The 16,436-nt window shown below is 45.4% G+C and overlaps 1 protein-coding gene and 1 long non-coding RNA gene across 2 annotated transcripts in view; one reads left to right on the forward strand and one right to left on the reverse strand.

Annotated features, from left to right (window-relative positions):
- Positions 1–390: 390 nt before the first annotated feature.
- LOC132592085 (uncharacterized) overlaps positions 391–16,436 on the reverse strand; it is a 34,973-nt gene continuing 18,927 nt past the window's right edge. Inside the window, 4 exon segments of the mRNA XM_088669011.1 lie at positions 391–2,162; positions 2,164–2,572; positions 2,574–2,998; positions 15,054–16,039. Coding sequence (XP_088525137.1) covers positions 2,094–2,162; positions 2,164–2,572; positions 2,574–2,998; positions 15,054–16,039 — 1,889 coding nt within the window. The 3' untranslated portion in view covers positions 391–2,093.
- On the forward strand, positions 12,427–14,495 carry LOC148686080 (uncharacterized). The gene is made up of 3 exons (XR_015949823.1): positions 12,427–12,662; positions 12,937–12,989; positions 14,263–14,495. It is a non-coding gene; the product is annotated as an uncharacterized LOC148686080 (long non-coding RNA).

Below are 16,436 nucleotides of genomic sequence, written 5' to 3' on the forward strand. Positions count from 1 at the left end.
ATTGAGCAAGTAAACAAGCTTACTTGGTTTTGTTTCCAGTGGGCACTTTGAATTTCATCCTGTGCCACACAGCTGTAATTTTCCAAAAAGTCAACCTGTATAAGTGCAGTCTTCTGATCAAAGTCTTTTCGTCCTACTGCTTCTCTCTGTTTTTGGTAGGCTTTGGCTTGTTCCCTTTTTATATAACAGTGCTGCATAAAGGTTTAACCCTTCAGTAGGTCGGTTGAAAAAGAAAAATATACCAAAACAATTCAAAACCGTCACAGTGAGCACTGTAACGTGAGTTACCATAATTGCGGTAACTCACGTTACACATTTTGATAGTGTTTGTAGGGCACAAAGTGTAACATAAAATTAAAATGTTTACATGATTACATTGCATCTACTGCCTAGAAGGAAAATGCAGAAAAGTTTAATTCTGAAGCTCCAATTCAGAAAGATATTCTAAAAATAACTTGTTTTGGTAACTCACTTTACAGCTTAATCATCAATAATTAACATCAATCAATACCAATTAAGAATGTAATTGGAGCAATATAGACCATTTGCAATTGAAAGATGACATTTTAAGCTTTCAATAGACATATTACAATCATTGTTTTCATGGTTTGAATAGATTTTATCTTACCTTTAATGTATGTTTAAATTCAGAAACAAAATCATTTGCAACATGTGCTACATTCAGGTGGCAGCCATTTTGGAATGAAGCATTCTGGGAATAATTTGTTTTGTTGCCAAAACACTTTGATATGTGTACACAAACATAACATGTAAAAAAATTATTAAACTTTTTACAAAAAAAAATTTTTTTCCACATTTTCATGGACTGACCCCTAAACATTAGGAAGAACTTCCTGACAGTCAGAGCTGTTAGACTGTAGAATTTGCAGCCAAGGAGTGTGGTGGAGTCTCCTTCTTTGGAGGTCTTTAAGTGGAGGCTGGACAGCCATCTGTCAGGAATGCTTTGATGGTGTTTCCTGCTTGGCAGGGGGTTGGACTGGATGGCCCTTGTGGTCTCTTCCAACTCTATGATTCTATGTATCCCTTTCTAGCTAGTCCCCCGTCCTGATAAAAGTAGCTTTCCTCTCCTCAGAGCTCAGTCTTGTTTGTGTTACTAGAGAACCGTCTCCAGCATATTTCAAGAGATTTCAAGAGAGCTGAAATCACGAACTCCACGTCACAACAACTCTTTGAATGGCAATGCCTGTAATGGCAGCAACTTTTTAAAAATGTAGTATTTTAGAGCCCATAGTTCAATTTCCCAGCAGCTCCCCTTGCCCCTGAGAAAACTTCTAGCATTTCATCTCCTCTACCTGTGGCATTGTTCAGCAGTGGGAAAAGTTACCTCTTCACACCAGATATCCATTTGGTATGGCCCTTTCCGGGTTTTTCCCCTGCCCATTGTGTTTGTCTTTCATTTGTTCTCCTGTGTGTGTTGCCAGTAGAAGCCACAATTCTGTGGGTACTCTAGGTGGTGCAGAAAGCACCTAGAAGGTCCAAAGAGGTTGAAGTGCCGATCAAACTTCACTTTTTGTGATCTATAAATTCCAATTAGCAGTACTGGTTCAGATTCTGTGGCAATGCTTTTGGCCAGCAGAGGGTGTTAGAGGGCCTGCGTACTTTCCCTTTAAAACAAACTTGGGTCTCCAGCTGTTGTTAGACTACAACTCCCATCATCCTTAGCTAGCAGAACCAATGGGGCGGGATGATGGGAACTGTAGTCGGAGAGCTGCTGGGGACCCAAATTTGGGAAATCCTGCTTTAAAGCAACTTTAGCGTTTGGAACACAAAGATGGGACCTGTCCATGTTTGTATTTTCTTGTATTTTGTTTTTTCATGACTTTTTTTACGAGGGCAAATTCAAAGAAAAATTGTATGGCAAGTTGTGGAATAATAAAAGGTTGCATTTAAAAAAACAAACAAACTGGGGAGTGGCCTCCTCAAATATTTTATTGGGGGCGGGGCAAAGACCCCTAGGCCTTTAAGAGTTGGCGCCTATTCCCCTACATCTACAAGTTTCAGGATGGTTAAAACATAAAAACGCAACATAAAAACAAAAAACCACCACATTTTAAAAGGGCATTAGATGTCAATCAGCCAAACGCCTGGTTAAAAAGGTGTTTATTTGCCTGGCTCCTAAAGGTGTATAATGGTTTTTCTGAGCTTTGTATGGATTTTCTTATGAGAAGTGAGTTTGGAGCTCTGACTGAAGCTCTTTCCACATTCCACACACTGATAGGGTTTCTCCCCTGTATGAATTCTTTGATGGGAAGTGAGATTTTGGCTGTGACTAAAGCTCTTTCCACATTCAAAGCACTGATAGGGTTTCTCCCCTGTATGAATTATTTGATGGGAAGTGAGGGAGTCGCTCCGACTGAAGCTCTTCCCACATTCCACACACTGATAGGGTTTATCTCCTGTATGAATTCTTTGATGGGAAGTGAGTTTGGAGCTCTGACCAAAGGTCTTTCCACATTCCAAGCACTGATAGGGTTTCTCCCCTGTATGAATTATTTGATGGGAAGTGAGAGAGTATCTCTGACTGAAGCTCTTTCCACATTTCAAGCACTTAGGGTTTCTCCCCTGTATGAATTCTTTGATGGGAAGTGAGAGAGGAGCTCCAACTGAAGCTTTTTCCGCATTCCAAGCACTGATAGGGTTTCTCCCCTGTATGAATTATTTGATGGGAAGTGAGAGAGTCGCTCCGACTGAAGGTCTTTCCACATTCCACACACTGATAGGGTTTATCTCCTGTATGAATTCTTTTATGGGAAATCAGTTTGGAGCTCTGACTGAAGCTCTTCCCACATTCCAAGCACTGATAGGGTTTCTCCCCTGTATGAACTCTTTGATGGGAAATGAGTTTGGAGCTCTGACTGAAGCTCTTTCCACATTCCACACACTGATATGGTTTATCCCCTCTATGAATTCTTTGATGGGAGGTGAGAGAGGAGCTCTGACTGAAGCTCTTTCCACATTCAATGCACTGATAAAGTTTCTTTCCAATGAGATTTTGTTGATAGGTGGAACGGGAGCTCTGACTGAAGCTTTCTAAACACTCCAAATTTTTACATGGCTTCTCCTCTCTGGGGATTTTGTCGTGGTCACCTTTGTTTTTGATTTCTGATTCATCACAATCTGCAATGGAAACAAAAAGGGATTTGGGCCTCAGGAACGAATGGAGAAGAACTGAAGAGAGTTGGGTGTGTGTTCATTACCTGTGTTTTTTTGCCATTAACCAACATATTTATTATTAGATTCTGATGAATCTAATAATAACTACCAGACTTTTGGGAGACATCTGAAGGCAGCCCTGTTTAGGGAAGTTTTTAATGTTTAATGGATTATTTTACTTTAATGTTTTGCTGGAAGACACCCAGAGTGGCTTGGAAAACCCAGCCAGATTGGCAGGATAAAAATATATTATTATTATTATTATTATTATTATTATTGAGTTGTTGAATGTTGCTTTGTTTGATATACAGTAGTGGTCAAAATTGTGGAAGCATTTTTTGGGGAAAGTGCATTTCAGAGGTTTGATGGCTCATAACACCACTTCTTTTGCAGTAATATAACAAAATTATATATCAATGGAAAGAGAATTTAATAAATAATGCAATTCAACAAAGTTTGTTTAGTTACCCATATTCTATCAAATGTTACAACCAAATAACCAGAAAAAGGAAGCACAACTTGCTTTGGTTGACTTTTGTCAGTGTGTTATGTGATGAAGGGAACACTGTTTTATCTTGATTTCAGCAAGGCCTTTGACAAGGTGCCCCATGATATTCTTGTAAAGAAGCTGGTAAAATGCGGGCTACACAATGCTCCCATTCAGTGGATTTGTAACTGGCTGGCTGACCGAACCCAAAAGCTGCTCATCAATGGCTCCTTCTCATCCTGGAGAGTAGTGACTAGTGGGGTGCCACAGGGTTCTGTCTTGGGCCCAGTCTTATTCAACATCTTTATCAATGACTTGGATGATGGGCTTGAGGGCATCCTGAGCAAGTTTGCAGACGACACCAAATTGGGAGGGGTGGCTAATACCCCGGAGGACAGAATCACACTTCAAAATGACCTTAATAGATTAGACAACTGGGCCAAAGCAAACAAGATGAATTTTAACAAGGAGAAATGTAAAGTACTACACTTGGGCAAAAAAAATTAAAGGCACAAATACAGGATCGGAGACACCTGGCTTGAGAGCAGTACATGTGAAAAGGATCTAGGAGTCCTGGTAGACCACAAACTTGACATGAGTCAACAGTGTGATGCAGCAGCTAAAAAAGCCAATGCAATTCTGGGCTGCATCAATAGGAGTATAGCATCTAGATCAAGGGAAGTAATAGTACCACTGTATTCTGCTCTGGTCAGACCTCACCTGGAGTACTGTGTCCAGTTCTGGGCACCACAGTTCAAGAAGGATATTGAAAAGCTGGAACGTGTCCAGAGGTGGGCAACCAAAATGGTCAAAGGCCTGGAAACGATGCCTTATGAGGAACGGCCTAGGGAGCTGGGTATGCTTAGCCTGGAGAAGAGAAGGTTAAGGGGTGATATGATAGCCATGTTCAAATGTATAAAAGGATGTCATATAGAGGAGGGAGAAAGGTTGTTTTCTGCTGCTCCAGAGAAGTGGACACGGAGCAGTGGATTCAAACTACAAGAAAGAAGATTCCACCTAAACATTAGGAAGAACTTCCTGACAGTAAGAGCTGTTTGACAGTGGAATTTGCTGCCAAGGAGTGTGGTGGAGTCTCCTTCTTTGGAGGTCTTTAAGCAGAGTCTTGACAGGCATATGTCAGGAATGCTTTGATGGTGTTTCCTGCTTGGCATGGGGTTGGACTGGATGGCCCTTGTGGTCTCTTCCAACTCTATGATTCTATGATTGATATAAAGTTGGTTGGTTTTTTGTGTTCTTTTATTTAGTGAGGTTGTAGAACATAATAATATTATAGAAATGGCACAAAGAGTTGATTGGTTACCCAGAAAGCGATGTAAAATAGTACTATTAAGTGAACAAGGCTACAATTATGAAGAAATTAGAAGAAATTAGAAGAAAGACTTGGGAAAACGTAACTGGCTTTTCTATGTTTTTGAAGAGGTGTAAGGAGACTCAGTCACTACAAAATCAGACTGGTAAAGGCAGGAAAAGGTGCACTATGGCAAGCAGCGAAGACCTGTCTGGCCAGGCAATGAGACAGAGAGACTGTCCATACATGAGAAGAAACAATGGGACAGTGTTATTTGGAGCAATGAGACGCAAATCTCCTTGCTTCATAGTAATGGCATGAAATACGTGAGGAGAAGAATCAGAGAAGATTTACATCCTACTTGCATTACACCGACCGTGACACAGCCAGGTAGTGTGAAGATCCGGGGTTGTATGGCAGCAAAAGGTGTGGGCAGAATTTGTGCCATTAATGGGAATGTAAATGCCCCGAAATGCATAAATGAAGTACTTGATCCCAAACTGAAGCGTTCCGCAGGTGATCTTTTCCTAGACACTGAAGCATTTATTTATATTTATTTATTTTCTATTTCAACAGGATTCAGCTCCATGTCATGTTGCTACTGTGTGCAAAAGGTGCTTTCAAGATAATCCTATTCCACTGTTGGAATGGCCTCAGAATAGCCCAAACTTTAACCCAATTGGAAATCTATGGAACCGACTAAATAAACTTGTTAGTCAGAAGCAACCCAGCAATAAAGCCCAATTAAGAGAGGCAATAATTCCGTCTTTGTTTCACATTATTACAGCTGCAGAACTAAAAACTAGGTTCACTACAACGGGAAGGCGTTGTAAGGCCATATTTAAAGCTAAAAGTTACCAATGGTTACCAAAGGTTTCACGTTTTTTTCTTTATGACTGCTGTTCTAATAAATACTCCTTCATAAAAGTTCCTGCATTACATTCTTCATTAAATCATATTTCCATTGATATATAATTTTATGGTAAAGCCTTTACCAAAGGTGTCATGGACTTTGAAGACACTCGAACGCAGGACGCAAGGGAGAAACGTGCTAAGAGGAAGGAACGCTGGCAAATCCACACCGTGGTCAACTCCCAGCTGGAAACCAATGTCCCCCTGGGGAAGGACGTGTAGATCCAGAATTGGCCTCCACAGTCACTTACAGACCCATTGTTAAAACCGTGTTTATGGAAGACAATCTTACTCGGATATGAGTGATCATCAAAGAAGAAGAAGAAGAAGAAGGAGGAGGAGGAGGAGGAGGAGGAGGAGGAGGAGGATTTTATGGTATTACTCCACACAAAATTGGTGTTATGAGCCATCAAACCTCAGAAATACACTTTTCACAAAAGGTTTCCACAATTTTGGCCACTAGAATAAGTTCTTCATTTTAAAGTTAATGTTCTTTTCATATGGGGTCAGATTATTATTATTTATGTTTCATGTTTATATGTGTGTTGGAAGCTGCCCAGAGTGGCTGGGGCAACCCAGCCAGATGGGCAGGGTATAAATAAAAATTATTATTATTACTACAGTGGTACCTCGATTTAAGAACAGTCCTGTCCGGAAAAGATTAAGTTTGAAAACCAAGGTACCACTGTATTATTATTATTATTATCATCATCATCATCATCATCATCATCATCATCATCACCATCATTATCATCACTGCTACTACTACATGAGATTCAATAAGCCTAGCACTTCTCTGGCATGAATTTTGTTTCGCCCAGTCATGGCATCCCCTCCATCTCCAATGTCAGCTACTTATCTTTCCTAACAATTCTGAAGCTGACACTTAAGATGGCCTGGGCAGTTCAGAAAAGTCCAATTGTGGTAAAAAAAAGGAATAATTTGAGGAAGATTGTTCAAAGAAAATTTACTGTTTATTGTGGGGTGTGTTAGGTTCCCAGGTGTTATAGGGGCCACAGTTGAGTTCTGTGAAAATATAGGAGATTGGTCACATAGAGGTATTTTTTTAATTTCCAGGCAGATATGACGAACCCACAGGGAGCCTTACCAAGAGAGGCCACGATCCCACGATTCTCCTCCATGACGTCCTTATGCAGAGCTCTCTGGTCAGGATCCAGCAGCGCCCACTCCTCGTCCGTGAAACGAACAGCGACATCTTCAAAGCACACTGGACCCTGAAAGAAAAAGCGAAATGTCCTCCTCTGAGACAGCATCAATATGATCTGCTACACAATGCTCTGTTGTTTCCTTCCTGTTAATTGTGGTGTTGTTTCAATAGGATTGCTTTGCTGCACATTTTATTTATGGATGCTTATTTTATTCTGCCTTTGAATTATGAGTATTCATCTTTGTGCAAATAGGTGGTACTCCACCTTGTGGTTTTCAAGTCATTCTGCCTACGCAAGCATTCCAGCTTGCCTGATGGAAGGATCCACTTTCTCCCCTCCTCGTGAGCTGTTCTGGGAAGTTCCCTCCCAATGCCCTAGAGTCAAATTCCAGGGTTCATGGGGGCATGGAGAGGGGGAGGAATGGGGGGCAGGTCCCATTTTGCAGCGGACGGGCCTGGTTAGGTGAATCCTGACCACTATTTGTTTTTTTTGTTTTTTTATAATTTATTATTATTATTTTAAACAAATCTTTATTGGTTTTGAAAATATACAAATGATTAAAAGAAAAATATACAACAATAATACATTGTCGTGTGGTTATTCTTTTCCCCGCCCCGGCCCTCCCATCTTCCCCCCCTCCCTACCCCTCCTCCCTCAAAACTTCCCATCCTGTACTGGGCTCCTCCCTAAGTTCCATATAAAATATTACACACTACCAATCATGTTACACAAAACTATCAATTACATATAAATGTAAAACATTTGCAATTATACATATGGTAGAACCTTTAAGTATCTGAGATCAGATTTGGGTTTTCCAGTTTATCTTTTATATAATTAATGAATGGTTTCCAGATTTTTATGATTGTATCTGAATCTGTTCCTTTGAGTTCTTCATATCTTGTCGCTAATCTATAATATTGTAATACCTTGATTTGCCACTCCTCTCTGCTGGGAATTACTGAGGTTTTCCAATTTTTTGCAACTACTGCATATATTATTATACACCTATCCTTTGGTTTGACATCCTCCGGTAACATTCCCATTTCCTGACCACTATTTGTAATTGTCTGTCCACTGCTTAGAAACCAATTTAAGCATTCACTGATCAATCTAGTAATAAAGAAGCCTATTTTGGATGGCCAACTGTCTTGTATGATCTAGCAGAGATTTCTGCAATGCAGGGGGTCTCCTGGCTCTGAGAAACAAGCAGGGAGGGTGGCTTCTGGCAAAAGTAGAGGCAGCCACCAGTCGCTCTGCCTTATCCTGACTCACCTCAGCCTCTCCACCTCTCTCCTCCCACTCACCTCCTTCCTCTTCTGCCTCTGATTCTCCACTACATTCTGCCACAGAGTCTCCCTGCTCACTAAGCCCTGTTACCCCTTCAGCTTCTGACACCTCCTCTTCCCAGGCTTCCCCCTCTTCCCCCTCTGACTGCCCATCCTTCTTCTACCTCCACTTCTTGGGCTCTGAGCCATCTTCCTTTCCTGGTTCCCCGGCTGCATCCTCCCACCATTCCTCTGTGCCCAACCAGTCCATGACATTGCTCCATCTCTCGGCCTCTGTCCCCACAAGGCAGCTTCCCCTGACCTGATCTGGTTCCACAGCTGCTTCCCTTCTGCCCCCATGAAAAGACGGATCAGGAGGTCTTGCCGGCATCATTCTGTCACCTGCAAGAGATAAATGGTAATCAGGACGCCAGGAGTGCCTGCTTCTCTCACAGGTGAAACAGGGCATCTCTAACCACAGATGGGCCTTTGAAAAAGTCTTACCTGCTGAGAGCATTTGTACGTTTGTGCCCATTTAATATGTTTGTTGTGAAGAAATACATCTCCCCTCCTCTGGACCCTTGTTCCCAACTGTCACCCCCAAAACAAGATGAAAAGAACCCTCAGATGAGTTGGAAAAGCAACAGAATGAGACCAAACAGAGAAAAACCACCTTCCTCCTTACCCAGTAGTCTCTCTATGGTGTCCAACAGAGGCCTCTCTGCCTCACAGGAATCCAGGTCCATTTCTGCAAAATGATCCTTTCCCTGAAAAAGAAACAAGGATTCAAAACAGAGAATGGGGAGAAATATTAGAAAGAGAGTGACAAAGACTTGAAGGGTGTGAATTCTCATTCCATGGATGCGTTCCCGGAAAAGGATGTGCCATCAGCAGACCATAATTGGATGTTCTCTGTCCTCTTTGGAGCCCCTTGGGAGTATCCAGAGGAAAGTCTCTCTCACCTGCTTTCTCTCTTCCTGCTTCCTCTCCTCTGCCTGACTCAGGAGGAAACCTTCGGCCAGGGCCACCGCCTGGGAACTGGTCTCCGCTCCGCATTCCCTCACCCAGCTCTCCATCTCCGGGGGAAGGACAGCCAGGAACTGCTCCAAGATCACCAGGTCCAGCATCTCAGCTTTCGTGTGCCTTTCTGGCTTCAGCCACTGGTGGCAAAAGTGGTAGAGTCGACTGCAAACCTCTCAGGGTCCTTTGGCCTCCTGGCAGCAAAACTGCCTTAACTGCTGCCTTAACTCCGGGTGAGAACACTCTGAGCGGAGGGTGTCGTCCTCACCCAAGATCTTCTGCACTGGTTTTTCCCAGAATCCCCCACTGCTCCCAATCTGGTTGGCATGGCCTCTTCCTGCTTCAGGGCCAGCTGAGTCTCGCTCACCCATCTGTGCTCTCAGGAAGCCTCTAAGAGAAGGAACCCTTTGCTCTTCTGCCAAGTTCTGTTGCTGAGAAGCTCTAGCAAATCCTACAAAGCAAATACATTGGTTCTGTTACAGAATTTGTAGGACAGGGGAAAATAATGGTTCCCTGAGTCAAGCATGGATGAGTTTTGCTGGGAACCAAGGCTGGACCACATCCCAGACCATGAGCTCTCTTTTTGAAAAGAAAGAGGAGGAGGAAGAGGAGAAGAAATAAGTCTCTAGCCTTCTAACAATGCAAAATGTGGAGGCAACTGAAGGGATTTCTGTGAGATTAATCAACCTGGTTTCTGCTGCCTTCCAGTCAATGCATGAAGTCAGAACCGACTGACAAAGGAGTCATTTGTATCTTGTGAAAAATGGATGCTTGGCTTTAGTGGGGGTCCTCACCCGGGGGTCCTCAGGATTTGCTCCCCACCCCCACCCTCACTCCCCTGCTTCTGTCTCCTTTTCTTACATTTGGACTCTCTGCCGCTCTCAAGACAGAGTCCTGGGGTGGGGTCCCTTTTTCTTTGCTCTGAGGGCCAGGTATGTATCTGACCAACTCCCTAAGGGCCAAGTGGGTGGGGCCAAAGACATATCCCTTGAAATTCAGGAGGGAAATTTATCATCATCATCTAATAGCTTAACACACACAGAGCTGTTGATGCCAGGGTCCCTGGAGGCTCAGTGAGTGGCAGCGCCCATTTCTAGCTGGTTTTCCAGCAACAATCCCAGGAGTGAAGGGACAGCGATGCAGCCCTTGCAGGAGAGACACCAAAGCAGGAAAGGAGGGCTGGGGAGGGAGGGAGGGGCCTTGGCTCTGGAGGACCTGGTTCCCCCCCTTGCTTCCTGTCCTCTCTAGGAAGGCAGCTCAGTTCCCTTTAACCCTTGCAAAGCCGAGTCCACCCTCTCTCGCTTGGCAGAACCTAGGCTTTTTATTATTTTTTATGGATTTGGGGGTGGTGGTGAATTCTCTGGCTACGCCAATGCCCAGAAACCAGAGGAACAGCCTGCAGGGAAAAGGGCTTTTCAGGAGGCAAGGAACCTCCTCCTCGAATTCAGGAGTGGAGAGAGAGGAGGGGACCCTAGGGTCATCTAGTCCAACCCCCAGCAAGGCAGGAATCTCAGCTCAAGCATCCATGGCAGATGGCCGTCCGATCTCTGCTTAGAAACCTCCAAGGAAGGAGAGTCCACCACCTCCCAAGGGAGACCTCCCCCCTGCCAATCTGCTCTTAGATGCCCCTCAAGGCAGCGGGTCCTGAGTTCTAGCACTGGTGAAACCATTGCACTGGCTACCAAGGAGGAACCAAGCGAAGTTCGTATTAATAAATAAATCCTATTCTCCTCTCCCGGGGGAAGCCCAGCCCAGCAGCGTGGGCTGGTTTTCTCTCTCCCTCAGTCGCCTCGCTCGGGACCCCCGTCCCCGCTCGCCCTCTCTCGCCCGCGTGTGAGGAAACACCCCCAGCCCCGGCCGCCCCTCCTTCCCTCAGGAAGACGCGAGGCCGTGGCGACGGGGCCGCTGACAGCAGGCGCGCCAACAAGCCGGACTCCCTCCCCGCAACACACACACACACACCACCCGGTTCACAGACCTAGGAGCTCCCGCCCGCCCTGTAGGGACCCTTCCTCCTCATGTGGAAGGAAGCGCTTTCCGCTCGACAACCGCCGTCCCTCCGCCCCCCGCCCTCGTATCCCTCTCGCGCGCTCACCATGCCTTCTCTGGAGAAAGTGAGAGCTTTAAATCTTTGCCTCGGCCACCCGCCCTAACCGCCCATGAAGACCCCCCACAGGACTGGCGGCAAGCTAGGAACAAAATAACCTTAATAATAAAAACCCCTTCCTCAGCTAGCAGCCAGCCAACTGGGGAGAGTGGCTCCTCCTCCTCTTCTCCAAAAAGGCCTGTTGGAAAACGCCGCAGCCCCTTGACACTAGAGCCCTGGTGTGTGTGTGTTTGTGTGTGTGCGCGCCCAGACTTGACAATTTACAAAACAACACACACACACTTACAAAATAAAATAAAAGAGGGGGAAATGGGGAGAGTGGATCCTCCTCCTCTTCTCCAAAAAGGCCTGTTGGAAAACTGCACGGAGGAGAAGCAGCAGCTCCTGCGAGCTCCGCCACCATCACTCTCTCTCTCTCTCTCTCTCTCTCAGGAAACGGATTGAAATCTAAGGGTTTCCCGCCAAAACCAAGAGACTTGGCAGCTATGCCCTTCCCCCTCGCAGCTGTTGCTTTTGTTTTGGTTGCTTTTCTTGATTTCAGCCCGCTTAGATTCTTGACACGGGTGAGCTTTTGTGGTTAATTATTTGTTCTTTATTTTTAATTTAATATTTTTGTTCTTTAGTTTATTTTTCTGTTCTTTAGTTTATTTTTTTTTTAATTTACCTTTTTATTTTGCGCACATTTGTGCCTATTTTGTATATATCTCTTTTGTACATCGAGTACTTGGGGTTAGGTGCAGGCTTAGGGCCGGGGTTAGGGTGGGGGTCCGAGTTAGGCTTGGATTGGCATTTTAGATAGTTAGCTAGCGTTATAAGAGAATCAATGACCAGAGAGGGGATCCCAAGACAAATTTATAAATTTACTTTTGTATTTGTTGCTAAAATAACTTTGTATCACTATGTATAAAAACTGTAAAATTGACTTTGTACTGCCCACAAGTGTCAAAATACTTCCCAGCACCACCTACTGAGTCTACAAATGGGCACACACACAAATACAACTTGAGAAATTTTTATTTAAATAAAGGAAAATGCAGGACAAGGCATCACACCCGCACTGATGAATCCTGTCTCCTTATCAGACAGCTACTAGCACTTCCCAAGACTGGCCCCTGACTCTGAGGCTCTTTCCTCTTACAGGACCTCCAAGGATACGCCCTCTGTGACAATGGGGAAGAGCGGAAACTAGCGCCAAGAGCATTTCTCCCAGCTCAGAGTAAGTATCTTGCCTTCCTGTATTCATTTCTTTGGTTGCTTCCATCCTCCCAATAGCACATCCCAATAGCACATCCCTGTGTGTTCCTGGGTGCCAGGATGAGGCCAGAGGCTTTTCCTGCCCCCTTTCCTGCTGCTGCCCTTCCACCTCTGTCCAGGAGGTGGAAGGGCTCAGGGTGGTCTTCTGGGACAAGGGATTGGGTCCAAGGTGGGTGCAGCCATCCAAGGTGGGTTTTCGTAGTGTCATCTGACCCAGATTTTTCTGTCCTCTGCAGAATGTAATAGCTCGGCCAGAGTTGGGCCTACCTGAGGCCCGATCGAAGAGAAGGTAAGCCCCACACCTTGGAGACAGGGAACTCCCTTGTCCCTTCTTTGCCAAAGACTCACTAGCCAGGTTTTCTTGCTGGGAGTCCTGCAGGACCTGCTCCCTGCCTGGCAGGCCTTTACCACCTGGCCTGGGAGGGCAGCGCCCAGACTGACTCCAGCTACAAGAAGCGGAGGGGGCTGAGCAGACTCTGGGGTTGGGGTCTTGTTGAGGGGTGCTTGCTAGCAGGGGTGCTTCCCGCTTCATTTGCCCTCCATGGTCTCCCTGCCTTAGCTGACAGAGCTGGTCTCACAGGCAGAGTTCAGGACTCCCCGACTGTTGGTGCTGGCCGACTTCAAAATCTGTGCCGAAGCAGCTGGCTCTGGGAGCTCAGGACCAATGGGGAGGGATGATGGGAACTGTAGTCCAAGAGCTGCTGGGGACACAAGTTGGGAAAACCCTGCTTTAAAGCAACTTTTGTGTGCAAAGATGGAACCTTGTACAGTATTTGTATTTTCTTGTCGGTGCGCAGCGCGGCGGCGCACTTCCAAATCAGGAAAAAGTGCCGAAAATCGTTTGTGCGCATGCGTATGGGCCTCTCCTGATCCAGAAGAGGACATTTCCGGTGCACTTCCGGGTCGGGGGAGGCCCATATATGCATGCGCACAAACGATTTTCAGCGCTTTTTCCAACCTGGAAGCGCGCCACCGCGCCAGTAAGTCTGTGTGTGCATGCGCATGGGCGCACACTCCCCCGCCCTCCAGCCCGCCATGCGATCGGCGCAGCGGGCACCGGCCCAAAGCCAGGTAAGTCTGGGGACCCCTGATGTAGGGTTATCAGACGTTCCCGGTTCCCAGGGACAGTTCCCAGTTTTACCAATCTGTCTATGGCCAAAGATGCCAGCGGCAAGAGGCGCTGTGGCCGCTGCTGTTGCCAGTGCGGACGGCTGGGCTGCGTTAGACGAGCGGGAACTTTCCCTCTCCTGCTCCCACTCTCCTCTTCCGCCTGCTCGGTGTGGTGTAGTGGTTAAGAGTGGTGGGCTCGTAATCTGGGGAACCGGGTTCGAGTCTCCGCTCCTCCACATGCAGCTGCTGGGTGACCTTGCGCCAGTCACACTTCTCTGAAGTCTCTCAGCCCCACTCACCTCCCAGAGTGTTTGTTGTGGGAGAGGAAGGGAAAGGAGAATGTCAGCCACTTTGAACCTCCTTTGGGTAGTGATAAAGTGGGATATCAAATCCAAACTCTTCTTCGTCTTCTTGCTGCTGCTGCTTCCACTTCTTTATTGCTGTTTTGGCAGGAACCTTGCCCCGAGGGCTGAGGGGAGATGCGGAGGGCGCCGGCATATGGTTTATGATGTTCCTTCTCAAACATCCAACTGGGGTGCGGATGCAAGGAAAGGATCGCTGATGGCAGTCATAAAGGCTGGGCGCTTTTATTGCCCAACCAAAGGAGACACCACCCTCCTGCCTCCTCGCTTGTAAATAAAAATAATAATACTCCGCCACATGGCTCCACCCCCTCCCCACACATTCTCCCTATTGCATATTTCTCTGCCTGAAGAGTTAGACAGAAAATAGGGGAGGTTCGTATTAAAATAGCTTTGGTTATCTATCTGTTTGTATTCCTCATGTGCCGCTTTCTGGGACGACCTGACTCTCTGTCCCCTCTCTACCCCATTTTACCCCCTTCTTTCCTTTTCAGTGATGCTTCCGAGAATCCCAGGAAAGAAAAGGGGTGGGCGAACACACACATGCTCTCTCTCTCTCTCTAACACACACACACACAAACCCTCCTTCAGTTCCATCCATCCCGTCCTAATTTTGCTTTCCCTTCTCTCCCCCCTCCCCATCCTTCACCCAAAACCAAGGAACCTGGCTCTGGTTGCCATGGAAACTGCATATGTTTACAAAATGATGCTCCCTACTAAGAATCCGGATGCTGCTGTCTTTTAATCCCTTGGCTGCTGCAAAAAAAGTGTCCCTGAATTCATTGGAAAAAATCTGATAATCTGTTTTTTCCGACCTTTGTATGGATTCGTTTATGTGAAGTGAGTTTGGAGCTCTGACTGAAGCTCCTTCCACATTCCACACACTGATAGGGTTTCTCCCCTGTATGGATTCTTTTATGGGAAGTGAGTTTGGAGCTCTGACTGAAGCTCTTTCCACATTCCAAGCACTGATAGGGTTTCTCCCCTGTATGAATTCTTTGATGGTAAGTGAGAGAGGAGCTGTGACTGAAGCTCTTTCCACATTCCACGCACTGATAGGGTTTCTCCCCTGTATGAATTCTTTGATGGGAACTGAAAGAGGAGCTAGCAGTGAAGCTCTTTCCACATTCCACGCACTGATAGGGTTTCTCCCCTGTATGAATTCTTTGATGGGAACTGAAAGAGGAGCTAGCAGTGAAGCTCTTTCCACATTCCACGCACTGATAGGGTTTCTCCCCTGTATGAATTCTTTGATGGGAAATGAGAGACGAGCGCCGACTGAAGCTCTTTCCACATTCCACACACTGATAGGGTTTCTCCCCTGTATGAATTCTTTGATGGGAAGTGAGAGAGGAGCTCGTACTGAAGCTCTTTCCACATTCCACACACTGATATGGTTTCTCCCCTGTATGATTTATTTGATGGGAAATAAGATGGGAGCTCTGATTGAAGCTCTTTCCACATTTCACACACTTATAAGGTTTCTCCCCTGTATGAATTCTCTGATGCTTAGTGAGAGAGGAGCTGTCAGCGAAACTCTTTCCGCATTCCACACACTGATAGGGTTTCTCCCCTGTATGAATTCTTTGATGGGAAGTGAGATCACAGCTCCTTCGGAAGCTCTTTCCACATTCCACACACTGATATGGTTTCTCCCCTGTATGAATTCTCTGATGGGAAGTGAGAGAGGAGCTATGACTGAAGTTCTTTCCACATTCCATGCACTGATAGAGTTTCTTTTCAATGAGATTTTGTTGATGGGAAGTGGAATGAGAGCTATATTTGCAGCTTTCTACACACTCCAGCTTCTCCTCTCTGGGGATTTTGTCGTGGTCACCCTTGTTCTCGATTTCCAATTCATGACAATCTGCAATGGAAACAAAAAGGGATTAGAGCTTCAGGAGCAAATGGAGAAGAACTGGAGTTGCGTGTGTCTTCATTACCTGTGTTGTTTGTCATTAACCAACATATTTATCATTAGATTCTGATGAGTTGTTGAATGTTGCTTTGTTTGATATACAGTAGTGGTCAAGATTGTGGAAGACTTTTGGGGAAAGGTGTATTTCAGGGGTTTGATGGCTCATAACACCACTTCTTTTGGAGTAAGATTATAAAATTATATATCAATGGGAAGATGATTTAATCAAGAATGGAATCCAACAAAGTTTGCTCAATTATCCGTATTCTATCAAACGTTATAACCAAATAACCAGAAAAAGGGAGCACAACTTGTTTTGGTTGACTTTTGTCAGTGTGTTATGTGA

Source organism: Zootoca vivipara, chromosome 4 (assembly GCF_965207765.1).
Source record: "Zootoca vivipara chromosome 4, rZooViv2.hap1.1, whole genome shotgun sequence".
In the NCBI taxonomy this organism is placed as follows: domain Eukaryota; kingdom Metazoa; phylum Chordata; class Lepidosauria; order Squamata; family Lacertidae; genus Zootoca; species Zootoca vivipara.